The sequence below is a fragment of the Excalfactoria chinensis genome, chromosome 15 (genome assembly GCF_039878825.1).
Source record: "Excalfactoria chinensis isolate bCotChi1 chromosome 15, bCotChi1.hap2, whole genome shotgun sequence".
Taxonomy (NCBI): domain Eukaryota; kingdom Metazoa; phylum Chordata; class Aves; order Galliformes; family Phasianidae; genus Excalfactoria; species Excalfactoria chinensis.
In genome coordinates, this window is record NC_092839.1 from 551,661 (window position 1) to 571,158 (window position 19,498).

The 19,498-nt window shown below is 56.9% G+C and overlaps 2 protein-coding genes across 7 annotated transcripts in view; one reads left to right on the plus strand and one right to left on the minus strand.

Annotated features, from left to right (window-relative positions):
* NCOA6 (nuclear receptor coactivator 6) overlaps nucleotides 1-3,252 on the plus strand; it is a 40,969-nt gene extending 37,717 nt beyond the window's left edge. For all 5 annotated transcript variants that reach the window (XR_011905328.1, XR_011905329.1, XM_072349778.1 and 2 more), the window contains one exon: nucleotides 2,639-3,252. Coding sequence is in view for 3 of the 5 variants with exons in the window: in XM_072349778.1 (XP_072205879.1) it covers nucleotides 2,639-2,685 (47 nt within the window). In the remaining 2 variants the exon portion in view is untranslated. The remainder of the gene's footprint in view (nucleotides 1-2,638) is intronic.
* Nucleotides 3,253-5,925: 2,673 nt separating this feature from the next.
* Nucleotides 5,926-19,333, minus strand: TP53INP2 (tumor protein p53 inducible nuclear protein 2). 2 transcript variants are annotated; one of them, XM_072350231.1, is made up of 4 exons: nucleotides 19,125-19,333; nucleotides 16,375-16,702; nucleotides 13,539-13,668; nucleotides 5,926-12,016 (listed from the first exon to the last, which is right to left on the minus strand). In XM_072350231.1, the coding sequence occupies exons 2-4, from the start codon at nucleotides 16,496-16,498 to the stop codon at nucleotides 11,764-11,766; spliced, it is 507 nt and encodes a 168-aa protein (XP_072206332.1). In that variant the 5' UTR covers nucleotides 16,499-16,702; nucleotides 19,125-19,333; the 3' UTR covers nucleotides 5,926-11,763. The 2 variants fall into 2 exon arrangements, with proteins under 2 accessions (XP_072206332.1, XP_072206331.1); XM_072350230.1 differs by having other exon boundaries at nucleotides 13,539-13,869.
* Between the last annotated feature and the right edge of the window lie 165 nt (nucleotides 19,334-19,498).

Below are 19,498 nucleotides of genomic sequence, written 5' to 3' on the forward strand. Positions count from 1 at the left end.
TCTGCGGTACTAATCAACACAGTAATTGGCAAGCTTGCCTAGTGGAAGTTGAATTCTCATTACAGAAATGTGTCATTAGCGGACTGTGCTCGAGTTAAAAAGCATCTTTTTTTTTTTTTTTTTTTTTTTTTTCCCCTGAAATCTGAGCAGACATGAGAAAAATACTTCAGTCATTCCAAGCACGCGGTCAGCTTTTGCAAAGCCACATGCCTGTGTGCAGGCACACAGAGTGCTGCCTGGCTGGCAGCCTGTGGCACACAGGGGTGCACCCCCGGGTGTCCTTCCCAGGAACACCCAAACCTTGAGGTCACAGGCATCAGTCCCTGCTGCTGGCAGATACCACGTGCCTTATTTCCATGTGGGCTGCAGCCTTGCACAAAGTACACAGCAATCATGAGGTGTGCACGTTTGTTACCAGAATGCACAGCCCATGGTGCTGCTCTGTGGTTCTGAAGGTAACAGTGCCAGCTCCTGACGTGTAAGGGTCAGAGCAGATCTGATGGACACAAGTTGTGTGAGGGGGTAGAGAGACCAGCATGAGGAAACGTTCGACCAATATTTTAATGATGACTTGCAGAGCACAGAGGTATTAATACATCATCACTGTAAAAAGAGGCCAAGTTGAATTCAGCAGCCGTTTTCCATATTGAGGATACTAAAGTTTGCCGGTAAGCATGTTTGCTTATCTGTGAGAGCCTAAGAGTCTTCCAGCTGTATGTAACCATGCAATGGCACGCAAGGGCCCTCTGCATTCTGCAGTTCTGTGGCTGCTGAATTTAATTGGAGCTCCCTCTCATAGCAGGGTTGTACAGAAGTCTGTATTGTAACGCTAAGTTATCTTTCACCATGTGAAGAAAAGGTTGGAAAATGCAAAGCAAGTGTGAAATGATTGGGTGGTACCTCGGGGAGCTTGAGGCTGTCTGAGGTGTGCTGTAATGAGTGAACCTAAAGATGACAACCAGAGGCACTTCAAATTCTGTTTTGAAAACATGGGAACACGAAAGAACATTCTATTTAAAGAATAGCAGCACTCTTATAGGGGCCTCGTACCGACAGTGCCATTTGTTCACCTCTGTAAGTAAAATAGTTGTTTTTGAAACTGGTATGTGGAAGCACCATCATTCTGAGGGTGTTGCAGCAGCCCTGCTTGCTTTGTGCTGCTCCCTGCCGTTGCCTCGTCTCCATGCGAGCCATTGCCTGCTGCAGAGCTTTAGAGCAAACAGGGCGCTGCTGTGGAAGGGCACGGGATGAAGGATAAGTGAGATGGAGTGTGAGAGGTGAGGTGTGCCGTGTGCCTGCTCTCTTCTGTGCCTTTATTGGCGACACAGCTCAAGGAAGCCTATGTTTTGTACATGGCCTCTGCCTGGATGTGTGTGATCCGTGTCCCAAGAAATTTGTTAATCCAAATTAAGGAGAGTGCAGGGCTGGGGGAAAAACTAAACAAAAGAAGATGCTGATTGAAGCCGTTATTTAAAAAAAAAAAAAAAAAAAAAAAAAAAAAAAGTAGCATTTAGGGAAAACTTGCGCAGAGCAGGGAGAGAAAAGGGGTTTGGGGCCGGGTGCTGCAAATGAGCCACAGAGTATTGGGAAGAATAGGCTGTGATGATGGGCTCTGCTGGGGGAGCAGCAGAAGGCAGCAGGGAGCAGCTGCTGAAAGTCGGCACTGCCCAGCAGGGTATGGTCCCACTTCTGGAAACTGGTATTGTGCTGGGGTTTGCAGCTGATAGAATGCCCTGCCAGGAAGGGCTGCCTCAGTGCTGACTGTAGCTTTGGGTTTGTGAAACTTGGGATATTTTTGTAATACGGTGCTTAATGGCCATGGAGCTTTTCTAGTTTGAGAGGTCTTGGGGTGCATTTTCCCCTTTGACTCTCAGATGCACACAGCCATAGCAGCTATTGGAAAATACTGCCAAGAGCCAAAGACGCATCACTGATGTTTCCAATTGCATTTTTAAAACATCTGAAGATGCAGATGCTTTTAGTCCTTACTCAGTGCTCTTTTCTTTGTGTTCTGAAACGGAAACGCAGTGCCTTGGTAAGTGCACTGAAAACACCAAAAACACCACCTGCTTTCACTGCAGCCTCGCCTCTGCGAGTGCTTCTGTTGTTCTGCTGAGGTACCGCCTTGTGCCCTTCTGCATAAGCTGTTTTCCCTGTGACTCATAGTGTGCGCTGAAGAGACTTGTTTTCTAATGCCCTGGTTCTCCGAGGGCTGGGACCGTGAGGTCCCCAAGGCATGTGGCAGGCTCAGATCACAGCCTGGGTTTCCCAGCTGTGCCATCTCCAAGTGCTGTGCAATCCAATTCCTGCAGGCTGTGTGCAGCGCGGTGGCTGTTTGCGGAGCCCCGCTGCGTGCTGTGGCTGAGTGAGATGGGAGCTGTGTGGGACTCAGTTAAAGAGAGCTGAAAGTGCACCACTGCTGTTTCCAAGGCCGTGCTACTGCATCCAGCTGTGCCGCAGAAGGTGCTGGGCTCCCTGCGCTGCTGTGGTGCTCAGGGTGCAGCCTGCATTGTATATTGTGAGGGGTCGTCCCCAATCCCTCCCCGCTGTAACTAGGATGGTAGGAGGGCGATCTCTGCGCCTCACGTGAATGGTTACCGACTGAGCATCCATGCTTCTTTTCTTCTCTTGATTTCAGAAACGAGTGCCAGTGCAATGCAGTCAAAAAGAAGAAAATCCAAGTAAATTACTGCATGGAAACATGAAACTTGTAAATGAGTGTGAATTTACCAATAGCAATTTTTGAGCTGTGATTTTTCTTTTTTAAATAAAATTCTGTACAGTAAGTCATTTTAATATTGTTCTGCTCCCAAGAAACGCTTTTGGGGGGTGGGTTTTTGTTTTTCTAAAGACCAGATAAATAGATATAAAAACAGAATTGTTTTTAAAGCCCCCTGGATGGAGAGGGTGAAGTCCAGGTTAAACACATGAGCTTAATGTGTTTGTAAGAAAGGGGAGGGGGAGGGAGGCGATTGTAAATGTCTTTGTTTCCACTTTTCATAAACAAATTAGAATACAGGGTTGTCATTTTTAGGTATTAAAATAACGTGTTGTGCTGTTGTTTAAGTACTGTATGTGAATAGCAGTGAGAGGGTTATAAACGGACCCAGTTTTTGTTTGGAAATGTAAATAATTTTATTATTATATAGTAGATGGGATGTATTTGTTGTAGAAATGGACCAGTGACACAAAAATGACTTTATGGGTTTGTACAATGTGGAATCCCTCATGCTCTAAATAAATGTTATTGTCCTATAATTTGGGTTGTATTATTATTAGCAGCAGCATGGTTCCAAACGGGGAGCTCGGGTGGATTATGTGGAGCTCCGAGCCTACCAGCTCCTTATATGGAGCTTCAGGAAGGAATTTGTTGAGCCGCGGATGAATGAAGCAGTGCAGCTGTTGTGGCGAAGCAAGAAAAGGATTGCAAGGCTGCCCTCCAGGCCGGGCTGTGTGCAGTGAATGCACGGACTGCACCCAGCTGGCAGCCAGAGGTGCTGAGCAGGAGAATGGAGCTGCGAGAAGTGCAGCATCAAACAGCGGGAAGAGATCTGAAGTGCAGCAGCCTGGAGCAGCTGTGAGCTGTCTGTGTGCGCTGTCTGTGTGCGCTGTCTGTGTGCGCTGTCTGTGTGCGCTGTCTGTGTGCGCTGTCTGTGTGCGCTGTCTGTGTGCGCTGTCTGTGTGCGCTGTCTGTGTGCGCTGTCTGTGTGCGCTGTCTGTGTGCGCTGTCTGTGCGCTGTCTGTGTGCGCTGTCTGTGCGCTGTCTGTGTGCGCTGTCTGTGTGTGCTGTCTGTGTGTGCTGTCTGTGTGCGCTGTCTGTGCGCTGTCTGTGTGCGCTGTCTGTGTGCGCTGTCTGTGTGCGCTGTGTGCGCTGTCTGTGTGCGCTGTCTGTGTGCGCTGTCTGTGCGCTGTCTGTGTGTGCTGTCTGTGTGCGCTGTCTGTGTGCGCTGTCTGTGTGCGCTGTCTGTGTGCGCTGTCTGTCTGTGCGCTGTCTGTGTGCGCTGTCTGTGTGTGCTGTCTGTGTGCGCTGTCTGTGCGCTGTCTGTGTGCGCTGTCTGTGTGCGCTGTCTGTGTGCGCTGTCTGTGTGCGCTGTCTGTGTGCGCTGTCTGTCTGTGCGCTGTCTGTGTGCGCTGTCTATGTGGGGCTGCACAGCCACTGCGGCCACTGGTTTGTGTGCTGCCAGGGAAAGTAGGTCAGCTCTTTGTTCCGGGGAGCCCTTGTGGGGAGAAATGGAGAAGCGAGTCTTTCTAGATGGCGGCTCGCTTTGTGCTCCAGTGGGTCTTTATACCTTTTAAAATACATAAGCTGCAGGCTGCTGCCTCTTGTAATGGCAGAAATAACCTATTTGTGCACAGGTAACTGAGCAAGGCTGATGCCTCCCTTTCCGCCCTGGCTATCTCTTTCTTTGCCTTGGAGAAGCCGTTCTGGTGTGGCAGTGCTGCCTCCTCCCCAAGGCCTGGCCTTGCCCTGCTGCTTGCAGCCCTGTCCTGCTCTGCGGCGCCCTGAGGTTGGCTGCCATGGAAAGCATTGACTGCTGTAAGTTTCCTGTGCATTTTATTTGTGTATTTCACACACGCACACATGTGGTCAGCTGGAAGCCAGCTGACTTTCTGAGGTGACTTATTTTTACTACTTCCAGAGTTCACCATTTTTTAACCTCATTTAATCATCCGGCTCACAAAGTTGGTTTCATTCCTTTTGTGGAGTGATGCTGAGGACGAAGCAGAATTGCCCCACACCTGTCAGACGTCCCACTGCCCGAGTGCAGGTGGAGGGGCTGTACTGTAGTGCTGCTGTTCCTGTCCTGCCCGTCAGCATGGGCAATGCCCACTGCAGCAATCTCCATGTTCTGGGCCTGGCCTGGCTGCTGCCACTGCCTGTCAGGTCAGGGGAAGTTGTGGGGGATGAGGAACTGGACAAAGCTCACAAAACTGAAAGGCAGGGTTTGCAGGAAAGGTCCTTGTTCTGTGGGCAGGAAAAGCGTGTGAAGGTGATGGTGCTACAAGTGAGAAAGTGAGATCTGCTTTCGAGCTTAGCTCCAGCCATACCAGCCGCAGCACTGCACCCACAAGATGGAAGGGTTCCGTGTACTATCTATGGGGATCTTTTCCTCCATGTAGGAGGGGAATAAAGGGGTGCGCTTGGGACTGCAGAAAGCACCACCACGGGGGAAGCTGATGGCAGGGTTGTGGTGTAGGGAGATGTGGGCAGGCCAAAGCAGGAGGTGGATGGCAGCCCTGGGAAAGGAGGGGTGTGCTGGGGAAGGGGTGGGGGGGCCTTGTGTTGGTGCCCACTGGGAAAGGGAAGCCTGGGGCTGAGAGAGACCCTGGTTTGGGGCAAGGAGGGTCAGCGGGTGCTGATAATGGAGGTGTAGACGGTGGGTAAGGGAGGAAGCGAACATTCCCCTTTCCTTGGTGCTGGGCCATGTGTGGAATATTGCCACCTTGTTTCCACACCCATATGCAAGAAAATTGTTAATAACTTGATGGGGTCTGATAGAGGGTCACCGGGATGGCCAGGGACAGGGAATGCTGGGCAAAAGAGGAATGGAGAAGAGAGGAGCTCAGCCCTTCGGGTCCCGGAGCAGAGGCTGGAGCTGTGTGCACGGAGCTCCTCTGGACAGCGCCCTGCCGTGGTCAGCAGCCCCCACCATAGAAACGCTTTATCTTGAGTGGAACTAATTTCAGCTGTCCTCACGCTCCTCTATGAAGCTTTAGGGTTTGCTAACGGGGGAAAAGCTCTGCTATGACAGCCTGTGCCACCCTCTTCTCATCCTTGCCTTCGAAGGGTGCTGCTTTCCATTGACGTGTCTGATAGTTGCAGCGTTGATTTTTCAAAGCCTGTTTCAAAAGCCAAAACCTGCATTTTGCAGTTTGTAAACAGCTGCACTCGTAGGTTTCAGAGGAACACACGTCAAATAGACTTCAAATATATATTTTTTTATTTCTTGTGGTTTTTCTTTATATTAGTTGGGTTTTTTTTTTCAGTCAAAAGACGGCATTACAGTCTAACAACCAAACCCAGGTTACACACACACAGGCACACTACGTAACATATTCCAGGCAGTCGTGTCCCTCAGTCTGTTGACACGTGGCAAACGTTTAAACAAAGTCCTACAGGAAGCAGACAGCCTTCCCCTACTAACCCTGCTTACATCGATTTAACACGTTAACGCATACAGAGGACGTATTCCATTAGTGTTTTGAACAAGCTTTCAGTCCTACAGCACAGGTGATGTAGAAAATGTGGGGCTCTTTTTGCTCGTCTCCAAAATCATGGTGTCGGTGTCGTCCCACCAGTGTAAGGCATTGGGCAGCAGGTCGCCCTGCGGCAGGACGTGGCCGTGGGCATCGCATCGCATGGCTCTGTGGCTTCACAACCCGCTCAGTATCCGAGCACAGGCGTAAGGCATCCTGCTCAGCCCGGACACTGCTTTCTCTTTAGAAGAGGACATGGAAGGCAAAGCTGGATGTGGAGCACCGTCCCAGGGCAGCGCCGGCTGCTCAGCCCCATGCATGGAGTGGTGAGGAGCTGTGGGAGGGGGGGGGTGGGGAGGGGGCTGAGCGCCTCAAAGCTGCACAGGAGCTTCGGCAGCCGAAATGGGGCTTTGAGGGTGTTCTTTCTGTGAGGCTTCTCTGCAAGTCCCAGCACCTGCTTTTTAAAGCGACGTAGAAATGCAGGAGTATTGAAAATGTAATTCCCAGTCATCCCTTGCATAGGACTTTTAACTGCCGTTTGCTGATTTATTCAAGTTCCGCAGTTGTTTAAGGAAAAATAAGATGACAGACCGTGAGCAAAGGGTGGAAGGCACATACACAGTCATACAGCACGGCGATGTGCAGTAAGTTTGGGTGAGTCCTACAAGCAGAATACCGAGTTGGAGGGCGGATACATATAAATAAAGTATTGCAGTGCGCCATTGCTCCATACAGGTACATTTGTGATACAAGAAAAAAAACACTATTTGATTGTTACGCCTTGCGCTGTTCCGCCACTCCCACACTTCCCAAAGTGTAACTGTGATGAAACAGAGCTAAAGAAAAGATCTAGCAAGACCTGGGCCCGGCTGTGACCAGCTTCCAACAAAGGTGAGTGGGGAAGGTGGAGGAGTGGAGGAGCAGGGGGGCTTCCCGTGGCTGGTTTTAAGCTACAAGCTGGAATTACAGTGCTGGTTTCTTTCCCCTCCGTTTGAAGGGAATAAAATCTCCTTGTGCTCCCCCCAGCCCCGCCACACTGGTGATGGGATGCAGCAGCAGGAGCTGTGCTGTCAGCTGCAATGGAGCTGAAGCTGTCAGGTTTGTACGCTCTGAGCTCACGCCCTAACAGCATTTTGGTGACTCTGAGCTGGAAAAGCAGCACCCCCAGTGCAGCACAATGGATGGGGGGGGCACCATCACCTCATCTGCCTGCAGGGAAGAATGGAAGGAATACAGCATGGGACAACCTCACTGCTCCACAGAGCTGCACGGTTTGTTCTGCCTCATGTTATAAAGAGAGAGCTGTAGTTTTCAACAAGGACCTCTTCTAAGAAGCAGAAAGGCCATCTCTTGGTGCACGGACAACGTGTGGCACGAGGCCACGGAAGACGCCGTGGTCACATTAACATGTTATGTTAATCCTGACATACTGAGCCCTCGATTACACTGGGATAACATTCACACTTTGAACCACCAGCAGCTGGAATCAAAGTGAAATCCAGGCACACCTCTGCAGGCCTTCTCTAACTGCGGGCATTCAATGGAGGTCTGGGTGCTGCCAGGCACTGGAACTGACATTGAGCCTTTGTGGGAGCAATCATTAAGCTGTGCCATTCGTGTCCCAAGTCTCGCTGCAGTATGCTTTCTTCATTCTCTTGCTCTGAACAGAACAGGACGGCTGCACCTCTTTCTGCCCGGTGGGGCTGAATGGAGATGATGTAAACATAGAATTAACTACTCGTTAGCAACGTGCCTGGAGGTACAGTGAGTACTCCTGTGGAGGTGATCTTTGGGATGAGCTATGGGTGAAAACTTCTCCATTATAGAAAAGCTGACTCTTGCGGAAAGAACCATTTTCTTCCTACAGCGAGCCTTCACAGCACTTGTTTTGGAAAGCACATTTGTGTCTGTGTTCTTCAGAGCCCTCTGCCCCACGTCGCGGCTCCCAGTGCCAGCCAGAGCCAGAACCAGGCAGCAGGACGTGGCTGTGCTGAGCTGCCGGGGTGGCAAAAGCAATCCTTGTCAGCCTGCCCAGCATTGCTCCCCAGTGCCTCACCAGCTGCCCAAACTTTGGGGCTTTCACAAGGCGTCAGCCTGCGCTGGGTTGTTCACAGCAGAACAGGCCTGCTCCATTCTAGCAGTACAATGTGAATTGTGGGGATAAACACAAGGGACTCAGGGATGATGCTCACAACAACACAAGGATGCGGCTACCGCTCTCACGCCCACCCATCCCCACACCGCACTGCAGAGCACATCCCACAGCCCTACAGGCTCTGTGCAGGTGAGTAACCACAGCCTCCTGGGCAGTGACAGAACCCACGTCCAATTGGAGGTGTCCAGAAGAGCACCCCATGATGGGCCCCAGCCAACCTGTTTGCCCACGCTGTAGCTTCCCCCTGCACAACAAAACGAAGCCATGAACTTGCCCCGCTGCCCAAGCAGGACGCAGCCACAGCTCTCCCCACTCTGCGCTCCCCCCCTCCTGCTGGGAGCACCGCAGGTTACTCACAAATCAAAACGACTGGATGCAAAACAACTAAAAACTAAAAACCCCAAAACAACCGACTGAACATCCAACCGAGAGTTAAAATATTTACAGGTGCACATTTGTGCACACCAAAATGTTCTCAGTTTTTAAGCACCTTTCGTTTGTTTGAAGATTCAAGGAGACTTGTCACCTCAGTGTAAAGGGTTTTCCTTGATCTTACAACAGCGGGGCAGGAGATTTGGTATCAGGCCGGCTGTGGTGATCACCACTGACAGGACAGGAGCAGCGCAGGTCTTCTGCAAAGCACAGTTCAAACGTGTCTCTGCCACAGCATCAGGAGTGTCGGTCACAAAGTGCAAGAAGTGAATCCATACTCACTGTGAACGGGGTTAATCGGTGATTAATAGGTATTAATTAATACGTGAGCAAGTGTGCAATCATCAGAGGGGGGAACCACAGGAGCCTATTCACCATAGTAAGTGCACTCCACTCGACCACGGGATGCTACGACTCCGGATTAACCTCTTCGTTAGAACACTGTTAATAATTTATTAACCTTTTATAAAGATACTCTTGATAAAACGGGTGATAGTAGTTCCACTGATTTTCCTGTGTTGGCTGGGAGCAGCATGATGACAGACTGGCACGGAAAGATGCAAGGAAAACAGAACGCTCTGCAGTCTCTTCCCCAAAACAGGACGGAGCAACAGTGTTTGCTGTTTGAAACAGATGATGGGAACCAGGGAGGGCTCAGCCGGGGCTGCGGACGCCCCAGTGCCAGGAGGAGCAGGAAGCAGAGGACAGTGTTGACACGGTGAGGGGTCTCCTATGGGGCAACGTGTTCACGTGGCTGAGCAGACACAAGACACACAGTGTGCATGCGGCAGCATTCAGCCTGGGGGCTGCGTGGTGCCCTCAGCACATCTGCACCTCTGAGCTGCAGAGGGGTGGAGGTGGCACCCCCAGCCTTGGCTTTGGGCGCTCCTTCCAGGGTCCGCTGGGACTGGTGGCTGCTCAGATGTGCAGAACTTGCAGCAGGTTAAGATGGCTGGGAGGCAGAATTGTTGGCGTTGTTAGCTTGACGTGCCTTTGGGCTAGAGAAAAAATTCTTCCTCTGAAGGCATTGCTGGGGTGGGGAACAGCCTGGTGGCCAATGGGGACATCATCCAGAGCTCTGGAGACAGCAGGATCATGGGATGTGGCTGCTGGTGTCAAACCCAGCCCTCCTCACCACACCGAGGTGCCCAGTAAAGGCCCTATTGTCCTCAGCAGCACCCATGGCTGCATTCCTATGAGAGCAGCGTAGTTTGTACCAGGGATCACTTCAGAAATAAAAAGGCATTTCATGTGAAGCCGAGGAAGCCAAAGGATGTAAACTTTCCCCTCAACTCAAGGAATCATCCATCAGTCTCCGGTACAGAAATGAAACTGCATCTTGACTATGTCCAGGGTGGGCAGGATGAGGCACTGACTCCCGGCTCGCTCCTACTCTGCTTTGGGAACAAGCTCTGCAACTCCATGCTTACCATAACAGCAGGAAAAGCAGCACAACAGAACTGCCTGTTTTCTGCCTCAGAACTTCTACCCCGCCTGCTACTGACATTAGAAAAGAGAATTTGGAATGGGGGTTCCTGTTAGGAATGGGACTGCCCGGCACTGGGCTCCCAGCAGCATGGCAGCCAGCACTGCGCCCAGCAGGACTGGAACAAGAAACTGGCCTGGAAGAATTGAATCTGGAAGGCTCCAATGTGTGGCTTAGAATAAAAGTATTTGAAACACGTTTCCATTCTTCGTGTGCTTTTGGGATTGCTGTGTCATCAGAGCTAAAGGTAACCTATGCAGGCAAACAGCACCAGCCACGTCTGCAGTCAGGTGTCAGGGAGGCTGCTCACTGGAGGAGGGCCTGGGGGTGCATTTTACTCTCATTAAAAAAGGGCAGCAGGCTGAGGCCGGGCCTACAACAATTGCCTAAAAGCAGTTCACGCTGCCATCCCAGGGGTTCCCGATGCCGATGGGCCAGCGCTGGGTGCCAGGAGGAGCCCAGTGCAGCAGCATCGATGAGCGTCGCCCAGGCCTGGAGGTGGCTGCCGGCAGCAATGCGACATCGGCAGGTCAGACAGGGCTCCGCGCGGCACAGCTCCGGCCCGCAGCGCTCCCACTGCCCGGCCTCGTGCTGCGACCGCCGGCTTACATCCTTCCCTCTCCCTTCACGTTCTCTGCCACCGGCTCCAACGTACTTCCGCCACCCGGGGGGGCTGCGCGGGTCCCTTCTCCGCTCCGCTGCTGGGGGCGGCTGACGTTCCTTGGCTCACACAGCACGGGACCTGGGGCTGCTCGCGGCAGGATCCGCCGACGTCCCCGCGTTGCTCCATTGCCCAGCTGTCAGCTCCCTGCGGCGCTCCGACGGCTCCCGGCTCAGTGCTTTGTTTCCTGAGATTTTTGGTAAGGTTGTCTTTAAAAACACGGAACACGGAGCCCCGCCCGGCTGTCTGTACAAATGGCAGTGGGGGGTTCATATTACTGTGCTAAAAACGCGATTAAGAAATCTGGGCAGGAAGAGGGGCTGCTGGCGTTGCTGGTTTTGCCGGCACGGAGCAGCCGAGGGTCCAGCAGCGGTGCCAGCAGCTGTGCCTGCAGTCCGCTCTGACGGCGGGCCGGGAGGAGGAAGCGTTGGTTACAGTGTAGGTTTTTTCCCCTCAAATACCAAATCTGGTCGCTGTTCCGTTCCCCGCTGCTTGGTATCCCCTCGTGACATCACGGTCAGTTCACCTGGAGGGGTAGGATGTCATGAAGAAAGGCACTGCTGTCACAGCTCCTCGGGACACAACCAACGGGGATCAACTCGGGTTTCGTTAAGGGTCCGTTCCGGGGTGTCGGGGGGCGTTGGGGGCGTTGTGGGGTAACCGGCCGGCACGGCACGGCGAACGGCGCGGCTCCGCTCCTCCCGTCCGCACCGCGCGAGGCGACGCCGCGACGGCCCGGGGACGGGAGGGGAGCGGAAGGAGCGCGGGGCGGCCGCGCCGGGGCCGCCGTGAGTTGGGGGCCGAGCCCCGCCGGCGGGCGCCGTGCCGAGGTCAGTAGTTGCAGTGGCGCTGGCAGGGCTGGTGCAGGAAGCTCCCCGCGCGCTGCCGGGCCCGACGGGGCGGGCGTTGTCGGGCCCGGTCCTGCCGCTGCAGCGCCTTCTGGCTCAGCCACGGCTTCTCGGCCAGCTGCTTGGCCCGCTGCACCCGCCGCGCCTGGCTGACCTTCTCCAGGACGGCGGCCTTCACCGACAGGGTCGCGCTGCGGTGTGGCACGTGCCGCTCCAGACGAGGCTCCGGCACCTCCCTGTGGGAACACGGCACCGTCAGAGGTCGGTGGTGCCCGGCGCTCCCGTCCCACGCCCTCCCGTGCCCCGCTCCGCGCTGGGCTCATCCCCAGCGGCGTCCCCGCGAGGGCCGCGGGATGGTCCGTGCGGGAGCGGCACGCTCAAACCCGGCGGGCGGGAGCCGAGCGCAGCCCACGGCCCTGTTGCGCCCATCCCGCTCCAAAGCGGATCCCCTCCCTTGCCTGTTCCCAGCTCCCTTTGGCCTCCCTCCTCCTTTACCCACCAGCACCGAGGCTCCTCCAGAGATGGCACTGCAGCCCCCAGCGGGGCTTTGCAAAAGGAGTAGGCCAAGAGGGACACCGTCCCCCGGCTAAACAGGTTCTCCAGTTCTGCCTTGTAAGGCTGGCTGAAAAGCAAAGCCCCGACCCCAAGAATGCTTCCCTGACCTGGGGAAGGGCTCACAGGGCCACGGCAGCAGCAACCCAGAACGGCAGCACCAGTGCTGGGCCAGCTGGGCACAGTCAGGGCTTTCCTGAGCGCTGTGAGGGACAGCCATGGGGAGAGGACAGAGCTCCCCGTGCTGCACAGAGGCTGCAGATGCGGGAAGGGCAGATCCAGGGGCTGCATCCTGCCAGCTCCCAGGGAAGGGGATGGCAGGGGGCTGGGTCTCGTTTGCACCTTAGTTAGGTGGCAGATTATGGCATCTCTGTTTAACTGTATCCCCTGTTATGCTGGAAGATGGGCCAGAAAGAAACATCTGCACCCACGTGTGTTGGGTGAAGGGGGGGGACCCTGACCCACTGCCATGCACAGTGGGAGCATGACCAGAGCCAGCAGAGAGCCAGGAGGGAGAGCTGGTGGCAGCAGGCTGCAGCATTCCCCTGTATGGGGAAAATGGGGGCTCAGGAGCACCGATGTGCTCAGGGCCACCCTCTCCTGGTGGGGCTTCTTTGCTCATGCCGTTCTTGTGCAAGCCACCAGGCTTAAGCCCAGCCTGGCAGTGGGGTGACATGCCATATGCAGGAGAGGATGAGGACAAGGCCAGTGCCTCCCCAGCAGCAAGCACTTAGCAAGGGTTTCACGTGGCCAGTCCCACACCCGCAGTCATCTTAACATGGTCCTAGTGCATGCCAGAATACTTCCAGGCATGGAAGCTGCTGTCCTTGCATGGCGCTGGCCAAGGCACCCTGCCAGGTAGGACACAGGGACACTGACGTCACTGACTCACAGGATGGCTCGGGTTGGAAGTGACCTTCAAAGAAAATCACACCCAATCCCCTGCCATGGGCATCTTTACCAGACCAGGTTGCTCAAAGCTGACCTTAAATGCTTCCAATGACAACAGGGCATCCACAACTTCCCTGATCAACCTGTTCCAGCGTCTCATCACCTTCAGCATTAAATATTTCCCTAGGCCAACCCAAATCTACCTCTTAAACACTGACCCCAGCCTCCTCCCCTCCCCCCTCCCCTGAGGTGGGCAGCACGGGCAAAATGCTGCAGGCTGCGCATGGCCACCCTGGTCCCTGAGCTCACGCTCACCCGGCAGCATCGTCCTGAGGTCCCTCTGCATCCAGCTCGAGGGTGCTGGTGACGTAGACAGACATGCTGGGGTGCTCGATGAGCAGGTCCTCCATTGGGCTGCTGCCCACGCCATCGGGGCCGGGCTCCTCTGCAGTAAAACAGGGGGGAGGGGTGACAAACCAACTCTCGTCCATCAAGCAGGGGCTGGGCAGGGTGGGCATGGGGCTGCCGGTGTGAGCTGGGACCGGGGCCGGCGGCGAGGCAGGCGGTGGTGCCGGATGGGGCCGCACCGAGCACCCGTGGCCACCGGCCCCTGCCTGCCGCTGTGCACCGGGGCAGGCAGCACCGCCTGGGGAGCAAGCGGGGTGCAGAGCCATGCGGGGCGCAGCGGGGACACACACACACCATGTACAGTGGGGAAAGGGGGGAGAGAAAGGGGCATCGTTAGTGTGTGATGAACCCACGGCATCGCCGCCGCGGACGGGCACAGGGAGTCCCCGTGCCCCATGTGCTGAGCCTGCAATGGTTCCTGCTGGGTGCTTTCACCAAACGTTGGGGATCCTGGCAGAAATTATTTTCTTTCTTGAAGTAGAGAAAGAAATTTGGCTCAATCAATCAATCAAGAATCCTTGCTTTTGTCTGCAAGCTTTTCTAGATCACCTGAACTGCGCCACTGAAGAAGGGCAGCAAACTACACTGTGCACACGGGGCAGCAAAACACACACAGTGCACACCTTTTCCCTGGAAAAAATCTTTCCTGTGAAGCATCAGAGCTTCCCCAGAAGTTTTCACATCACCTCTGACTTCAGCCTGCCAGCTGCCTCCTCCTGCACTGCCACGCAGCCACCAGGGCCATGCTTTGCTTGGGGTGGGCTCAATGCAGACTATGGACAGGGCGAAGACACAGGAGGCAAGCATGAGCCAGTGCTGCCTAAACAGTCTGGAAAAAGTACAAAGCACAGGGCAGGCATTTGCTCCTCCTGCCTGGAAACAGGGCCAGCCACAATTAGCCTCACAGGCAGAGAACACCTTGCTTCAGACCAGTGGGCAGCAGGCAAGGAACAGCTGTGACTGTACCAGGCTACAGACTGCTTGCCAATAGCAGACACAGAGCTTAGATTCAGTGCTGCTCCCCAGGGTCAAGCATGCTCACCCAGGACACAGGGCCACACATGCTAAGTTGTCCCCATCCATCCCAATGAGGGCCCTGGATGTCACAAGGGCTGCCCCCACCAGCTGGGGACTTGCATCTGGGAGCCTGCACATGGAGCCCTGGAGATGTGCCTCGTGGGACCATGTAGTCAGGTGCATTTTGTGCCACATGGGTCAGAGACCTGAAGGCCACGGGGGGAGAGCCGGGCTGCAAGGCACTCGTCTGCCACAGCACAGAGGCCAGGGCTGAAGCCGAGAGGCTTTGGTTTGGAATTGCTTTACATAACTCTGGGCTCCAAAATAGGGCTGAACTATATCGATCCCTCGCTGGTGGGGGAATGCTCAGGCAGCCGTGGTGCCGACAGGGATTAGCAGTGGGGGTGCCAAGTCCACGCAAGCTCCCTGCTGGAAGTGCTGGCTCTGCACCAAGGGCCTGGCTGCTTCAGTTAAAAAAACAAAACAAAAGTCACCCAGAAAAACAGCCAGCCTTGGAGCCCCACTGAGCAGGCTGCAGGTTCCCACCCAAAGCTTCAGGACACAGCCCCGTGTTTCTCTGATAGGGAAAACCCACAGCTCCTCCTGGCACGCTTCAGGCACGCTGCAGCCATTGCCAGCAGCAGGACAGAGGCCTGCTGGCCACAATGCACAGCAGCTGCACGCCCATGTGCAAGGAGCTCTTTTCAACCCATCCCCACCCACATCACAACTGTGACACCAGGAGCACTTTAGAGGACAGGAACTCCTCTGTGTGGCCCATGCCACCCTCCTTTCCCCCTCCAGCTCCTTGCAGTGCTCCCACTGGCACTGGGGTGTCCCTGCCCCCACCCCAGGTGGGTCTGTGCTCCAGTCCCTCTGCATGGGGGACAGATCCCTAAGGAACAACTCGCATCACAAAAATGAGTTCTCTTTGGAGCATGTGAGACAGGCGGGGGCATCTGCACCCACCTCAAAGGGGACAAGCCCCAGCCCCAGGCTGTGCTGTGCTCACAAGAGGCTGCAAAAGCAGCTGGTGGGCAATGAGGAGCAGCAGCCCAAGGCCTGCAGTGCAGGCAGCTGTTTGTGTGTGCCTGTGCAAGCAAGAGGTCACAAAATGATCATTGCAATCAGCTGAATCATCAACCCTACAATAGCAACCCAAAGATCTTAATGGAGCTGGAGAAACCCTCATGCACAAGGAATGCATTGGCCTGGCTGCTGTCAGAGGGGCCCAGCCAGCCCTGGAGCAGAGAGCATGGAGGGGCTCCTCAGACACAGTGGCATCACAGCAGCAGAACTCACCTGCTCCTGGCAAACATGCAGGGCATGCTTTGGGCAGATAAACCCTCACAAAGGCTTTTGGAGAGGAGATTTCCCCCCTTGGGTGGCTTCAGAAGACCCCAACATGTTGCAGAGCTGGAGATGGCTGCAGACATGGTGGCCACGAGAACACGGTCCCAATACAGTGCAGGGGATGTGGCTGTCATCCCTGCCTGCCAAGGCCACGGTGCTTTGCCCCCACCCAGTGAGCAGGTGGGACCACCCCAAAGCCCAGTTCTCCTCCTGATTCAGAACTGTGCAGGAGTCCCATCCTGGCCCCGAGGGCTTGGGAGCCCCAGGGCAGCATCTCCATTTAGGGGCAAACTATGCCATCACCTGACAGCGCTTGCCCGGCACTGAAGAGACAAGCCTCTTCAGCAGCTGTGTGAAACCTTTCTTCTCTCACCTCCAAGTTCGATTATGAGCCATCCATCCTCCTCCTCCTCCTCGGAGACAAAGGGCTTGGGCTCCTCCAGGTCCTCTGGTGCACTGCTGTCACTGAAGAAGAGGCTGGTGAGACGCTGGAACATGGTGGGGAGCAGTCAGGTGGGACAGGAGAAAAGCGGCTGCTAAGTGCCCGCCTCAATGCGGGGATGGGCAGACAGGGAAGGGCACAGAGCTCTGTGTTGCTGCAGGTCCTTCCTTGTGGCAGGAGTGCTTTGCTGAAGTCTTTGCTGAGTTACAGGGAGTGCAGTGCAGTTATGAGGTTCTTCACTTGGCTTTAGTGCAAAGGCCTGCAAAAGGGAACAGGGGCATTCAGGCCAGAGGAACGGGGCCAGTGGGGACAGCAGGAAGGTGGTCCCAGCCCCTGCTGCAGTAAAGGACACACTGCACATGACATCTGTTAGAAACGTGCACTCGCTGGGGATGGGCTCCAAGGGGAGCACTCTCACCTCCAGAAGCCTCACTAGTGCTGAAACCTGCTCTGGGCTGATTTAATTCTGAAAGCTGTTACTGTTAGGTTATCTGTGTGTCATTTGCAGAGGTGCTCTTCTCAAGCACCTGCATGCATTTCATTGCCACCCTCTGGCTCTGGGAGGTGACACACACACCTCCACTGCTACTTGTCAATGATGTCCCAAGCCTGTACCAGCCAGGCCTCCAAACCCAGCACTGCAGGGTACACACACAGCCACGCATACGGAGACAGCCACCCCAACTGCACCCACTGGGTGGGCACTTCCAGCAGACACCCACTCACTGCCACGTGTGCCTGGTGCACCCGAGCTGAGGGAACAGGGGCAGAGCCAGGGCTACACGCAGCAGGATTGCTGCAGGCAGTGAGCACCCCACATCCCACAGTCCAGGCAGGGCAAGGGCTGTGTCACCCCAGCCCTGGGCAGTGCCCTCCTCCAGCCAGGCCTGGTTACTGCTCTAGCTTTCTGCTGGGGAAGAGCTACCCACAGCTCAGCGTGGGGCCAGCGCTCCGATTTCATTCATGGCTGCAGAGCCCTCAGAGCAGACGGATGGCAGACACGAGGGGCAGAGTATTAACCGTGCTCAGAAAATGCATTTGGTCCAGAAACAAAAAAAGGACATGAAAATGCCACCAGGGCTGGAAAAAAGCAAAGCCCCCACACTGACGGCAGACGGGATCCCTCCGTCCATCATCCCGGAAGGGTTCCCTCTGCAAGCACTGAAGCACCAGCGGAGGAGCTTCCCCGGTCTGCCCCAGGACATCGGCCACAACCACAGCACTTCCAGCACCGCCCATCCACGCGCTCATCACCACGGCAGCCGGGCAGCCGCCTTTCCCGGAGCACCGAATCCTAACAATAAGAACGTCAATTCACCATCGAGGAGGCGAACAAGGGCGATGCACCCGCCGGGCTCACCCAGGCGCTGAGCACGGCTGGGATGTCCCCGCAGCGCACACGGAGCGGCCCCAGCTGTGGGCTCGGCGAGCTGCAGGGCCGCGCGGAAACCCGCGGCAGCTCCTCCCTTTGAGGACAGCGGCGCTGGGAAAGCGGTAGTGCCGTGAGCTGCCGTCCGTACCGGCACAGCGGGAAGCTGCTGACACACAGATCAGGTGCGCGCCTCCGGCACACGTGGGAAGCGCTATTTTCAGCTCACCTCACCTAAATTAGACAAGACTCCGGCACCGCGACTCGGGGGCGGCCCCGCTCCCCTCCCCCCTCCGGCCGCCCGCTGCCCTGCGGGGTCACCCCGCGCCTCGCAGCTCCCGGCGGGCTCCACGCGCGGCCCCACCGAGCTGGTCCAGGCCCACGGCCGGGCACCGCCAGCCCCGCCACGAGGCGGCACGGGCTCATCCTCGAGGGAAACGCTTCCCCCGCGCTCTTCCCGTCGCGCCCGACCCCACGAGCAGCAGATACGGCGACAGCGCGGTGCGGGACGAACCGGAGCGGGATTGTGGAGGATTAAAATGACAACATTTATTCTTCCGGGGAAAAGAAAGGAAACAGCCGCTGGTGGAGCCGCGCAGCCCCGCGTGCCGCCCGACGCCCGTCCCCGTAGCGGAACCGCCGCCGAGGCCGCGTCCCGCAGCACGGGGGCGCCCGGGGGCCGCGCGGAGCGGCGGTGACGGCGGCGGTGCGCAGCCCGGAGCCCCGCGGGTACGGGACACGCGCCGCCGCTCGTGAGGCCGCGGGAACGCGAGCGCGGCACCGCCGCGGGGCTACCGGGATGACACACCGCCCGGCACCCCGCAACAGCCCCCGGACGGCCGCTATTGCCAAACGAGCCGCCCCGCCCGCCGAGCCCGCGCGGCCCAGGCACGGCGACCCGCCGGGAGGTGCCGGTGACCCGCCGGGAGGTGCCGCCGCCGGGCTGGGGCCGCGCGGGGTCGCGGCAGGACATTGCGGGGGGGGCGGGGGGCAGGAGGCGGCCCCGTGACGCTCAATGTCAAATGGAAATGAGTGACGTCAGCGCAGCCTTCCAACCCGGCGCGGCCAATGGGAGCGGGGCGCAGGCGCGGGGCTTAATCCGGCGGTGCCGAAACAAACAACAGCGCGGGGGGGGGGGGGGGGGGGGGGAGGGGGAGGCGGCCCCGGCCCGGCCCCGTCCGCGGGCGCCAGACGAAGCCTCCCGTACAGCCCGGCCCGGAGCCCCGCCGCCCTCCGACCGGCACCGCCTGACGGCCCGCCGCTCCCGGACACCCCGGAGCCTCCCCGCCCGTTCCCCGCAACGCGCACTCACCCTGCCGGGACGGACACCGGGCACTGTGTCGGCGGGCGGCGGCGCGGCACCGGCGGGCGCGGAGGTGCGTCGGGAGCGGGTGTCGCGGGCAGCCCCGTCCCGGTGTCGCTCCGCGGTTCTGCCCCGCGCCCGCCGCTGCCCCGCACTAATCGGGACCTTCCGACAGCTGAGCGTGACGTCACAAAGCGGCCCGCCCGCCCCCGCCCGTCGGCCAATGGGAGGCGGCGCCGCGGGGGGGCGGGGCGGGGCGGCGAGGCTCCGGGCTGCGGCGGAGCCCGGCCGGACTGGGGGGGTCGTTCTCGTGTCCGCTCCGTGTCCGCGGGGACCGGCCGTGTCCCGTCGCTGGGCTGTGCCGGAGCTCTCGGCCCGCACCG

What these genes read in the sequence shown, in the direction of transcription:
- TP53INP2 (XM_072350230.1), bottom strand. Translation starts at nt 16,498, where the DNA reads ATGTTCCAGCGTCTCACCAGCCTCTTCTTCAGTGACAGCAGTGCACCA. An exon ending in GCTCATAATCGAACTTGGAG is followed by an intron (nt 13,870 to 16,374) that starts GTGAGAGAAGAA and finishes CTTGCTCCCCAG; the next exon opens with GCGGTGCTGCCTGCCCCGGT. An exon ending in CCTCAGGACGATGCTGCCGG is followed by an intron (nt 12,017 to 13,538) that starts GTGAGCGTGAGC and finishes GTGTTCCCACAG; the next exon opens with GGAGGTGCCGGAGCCTCGTC.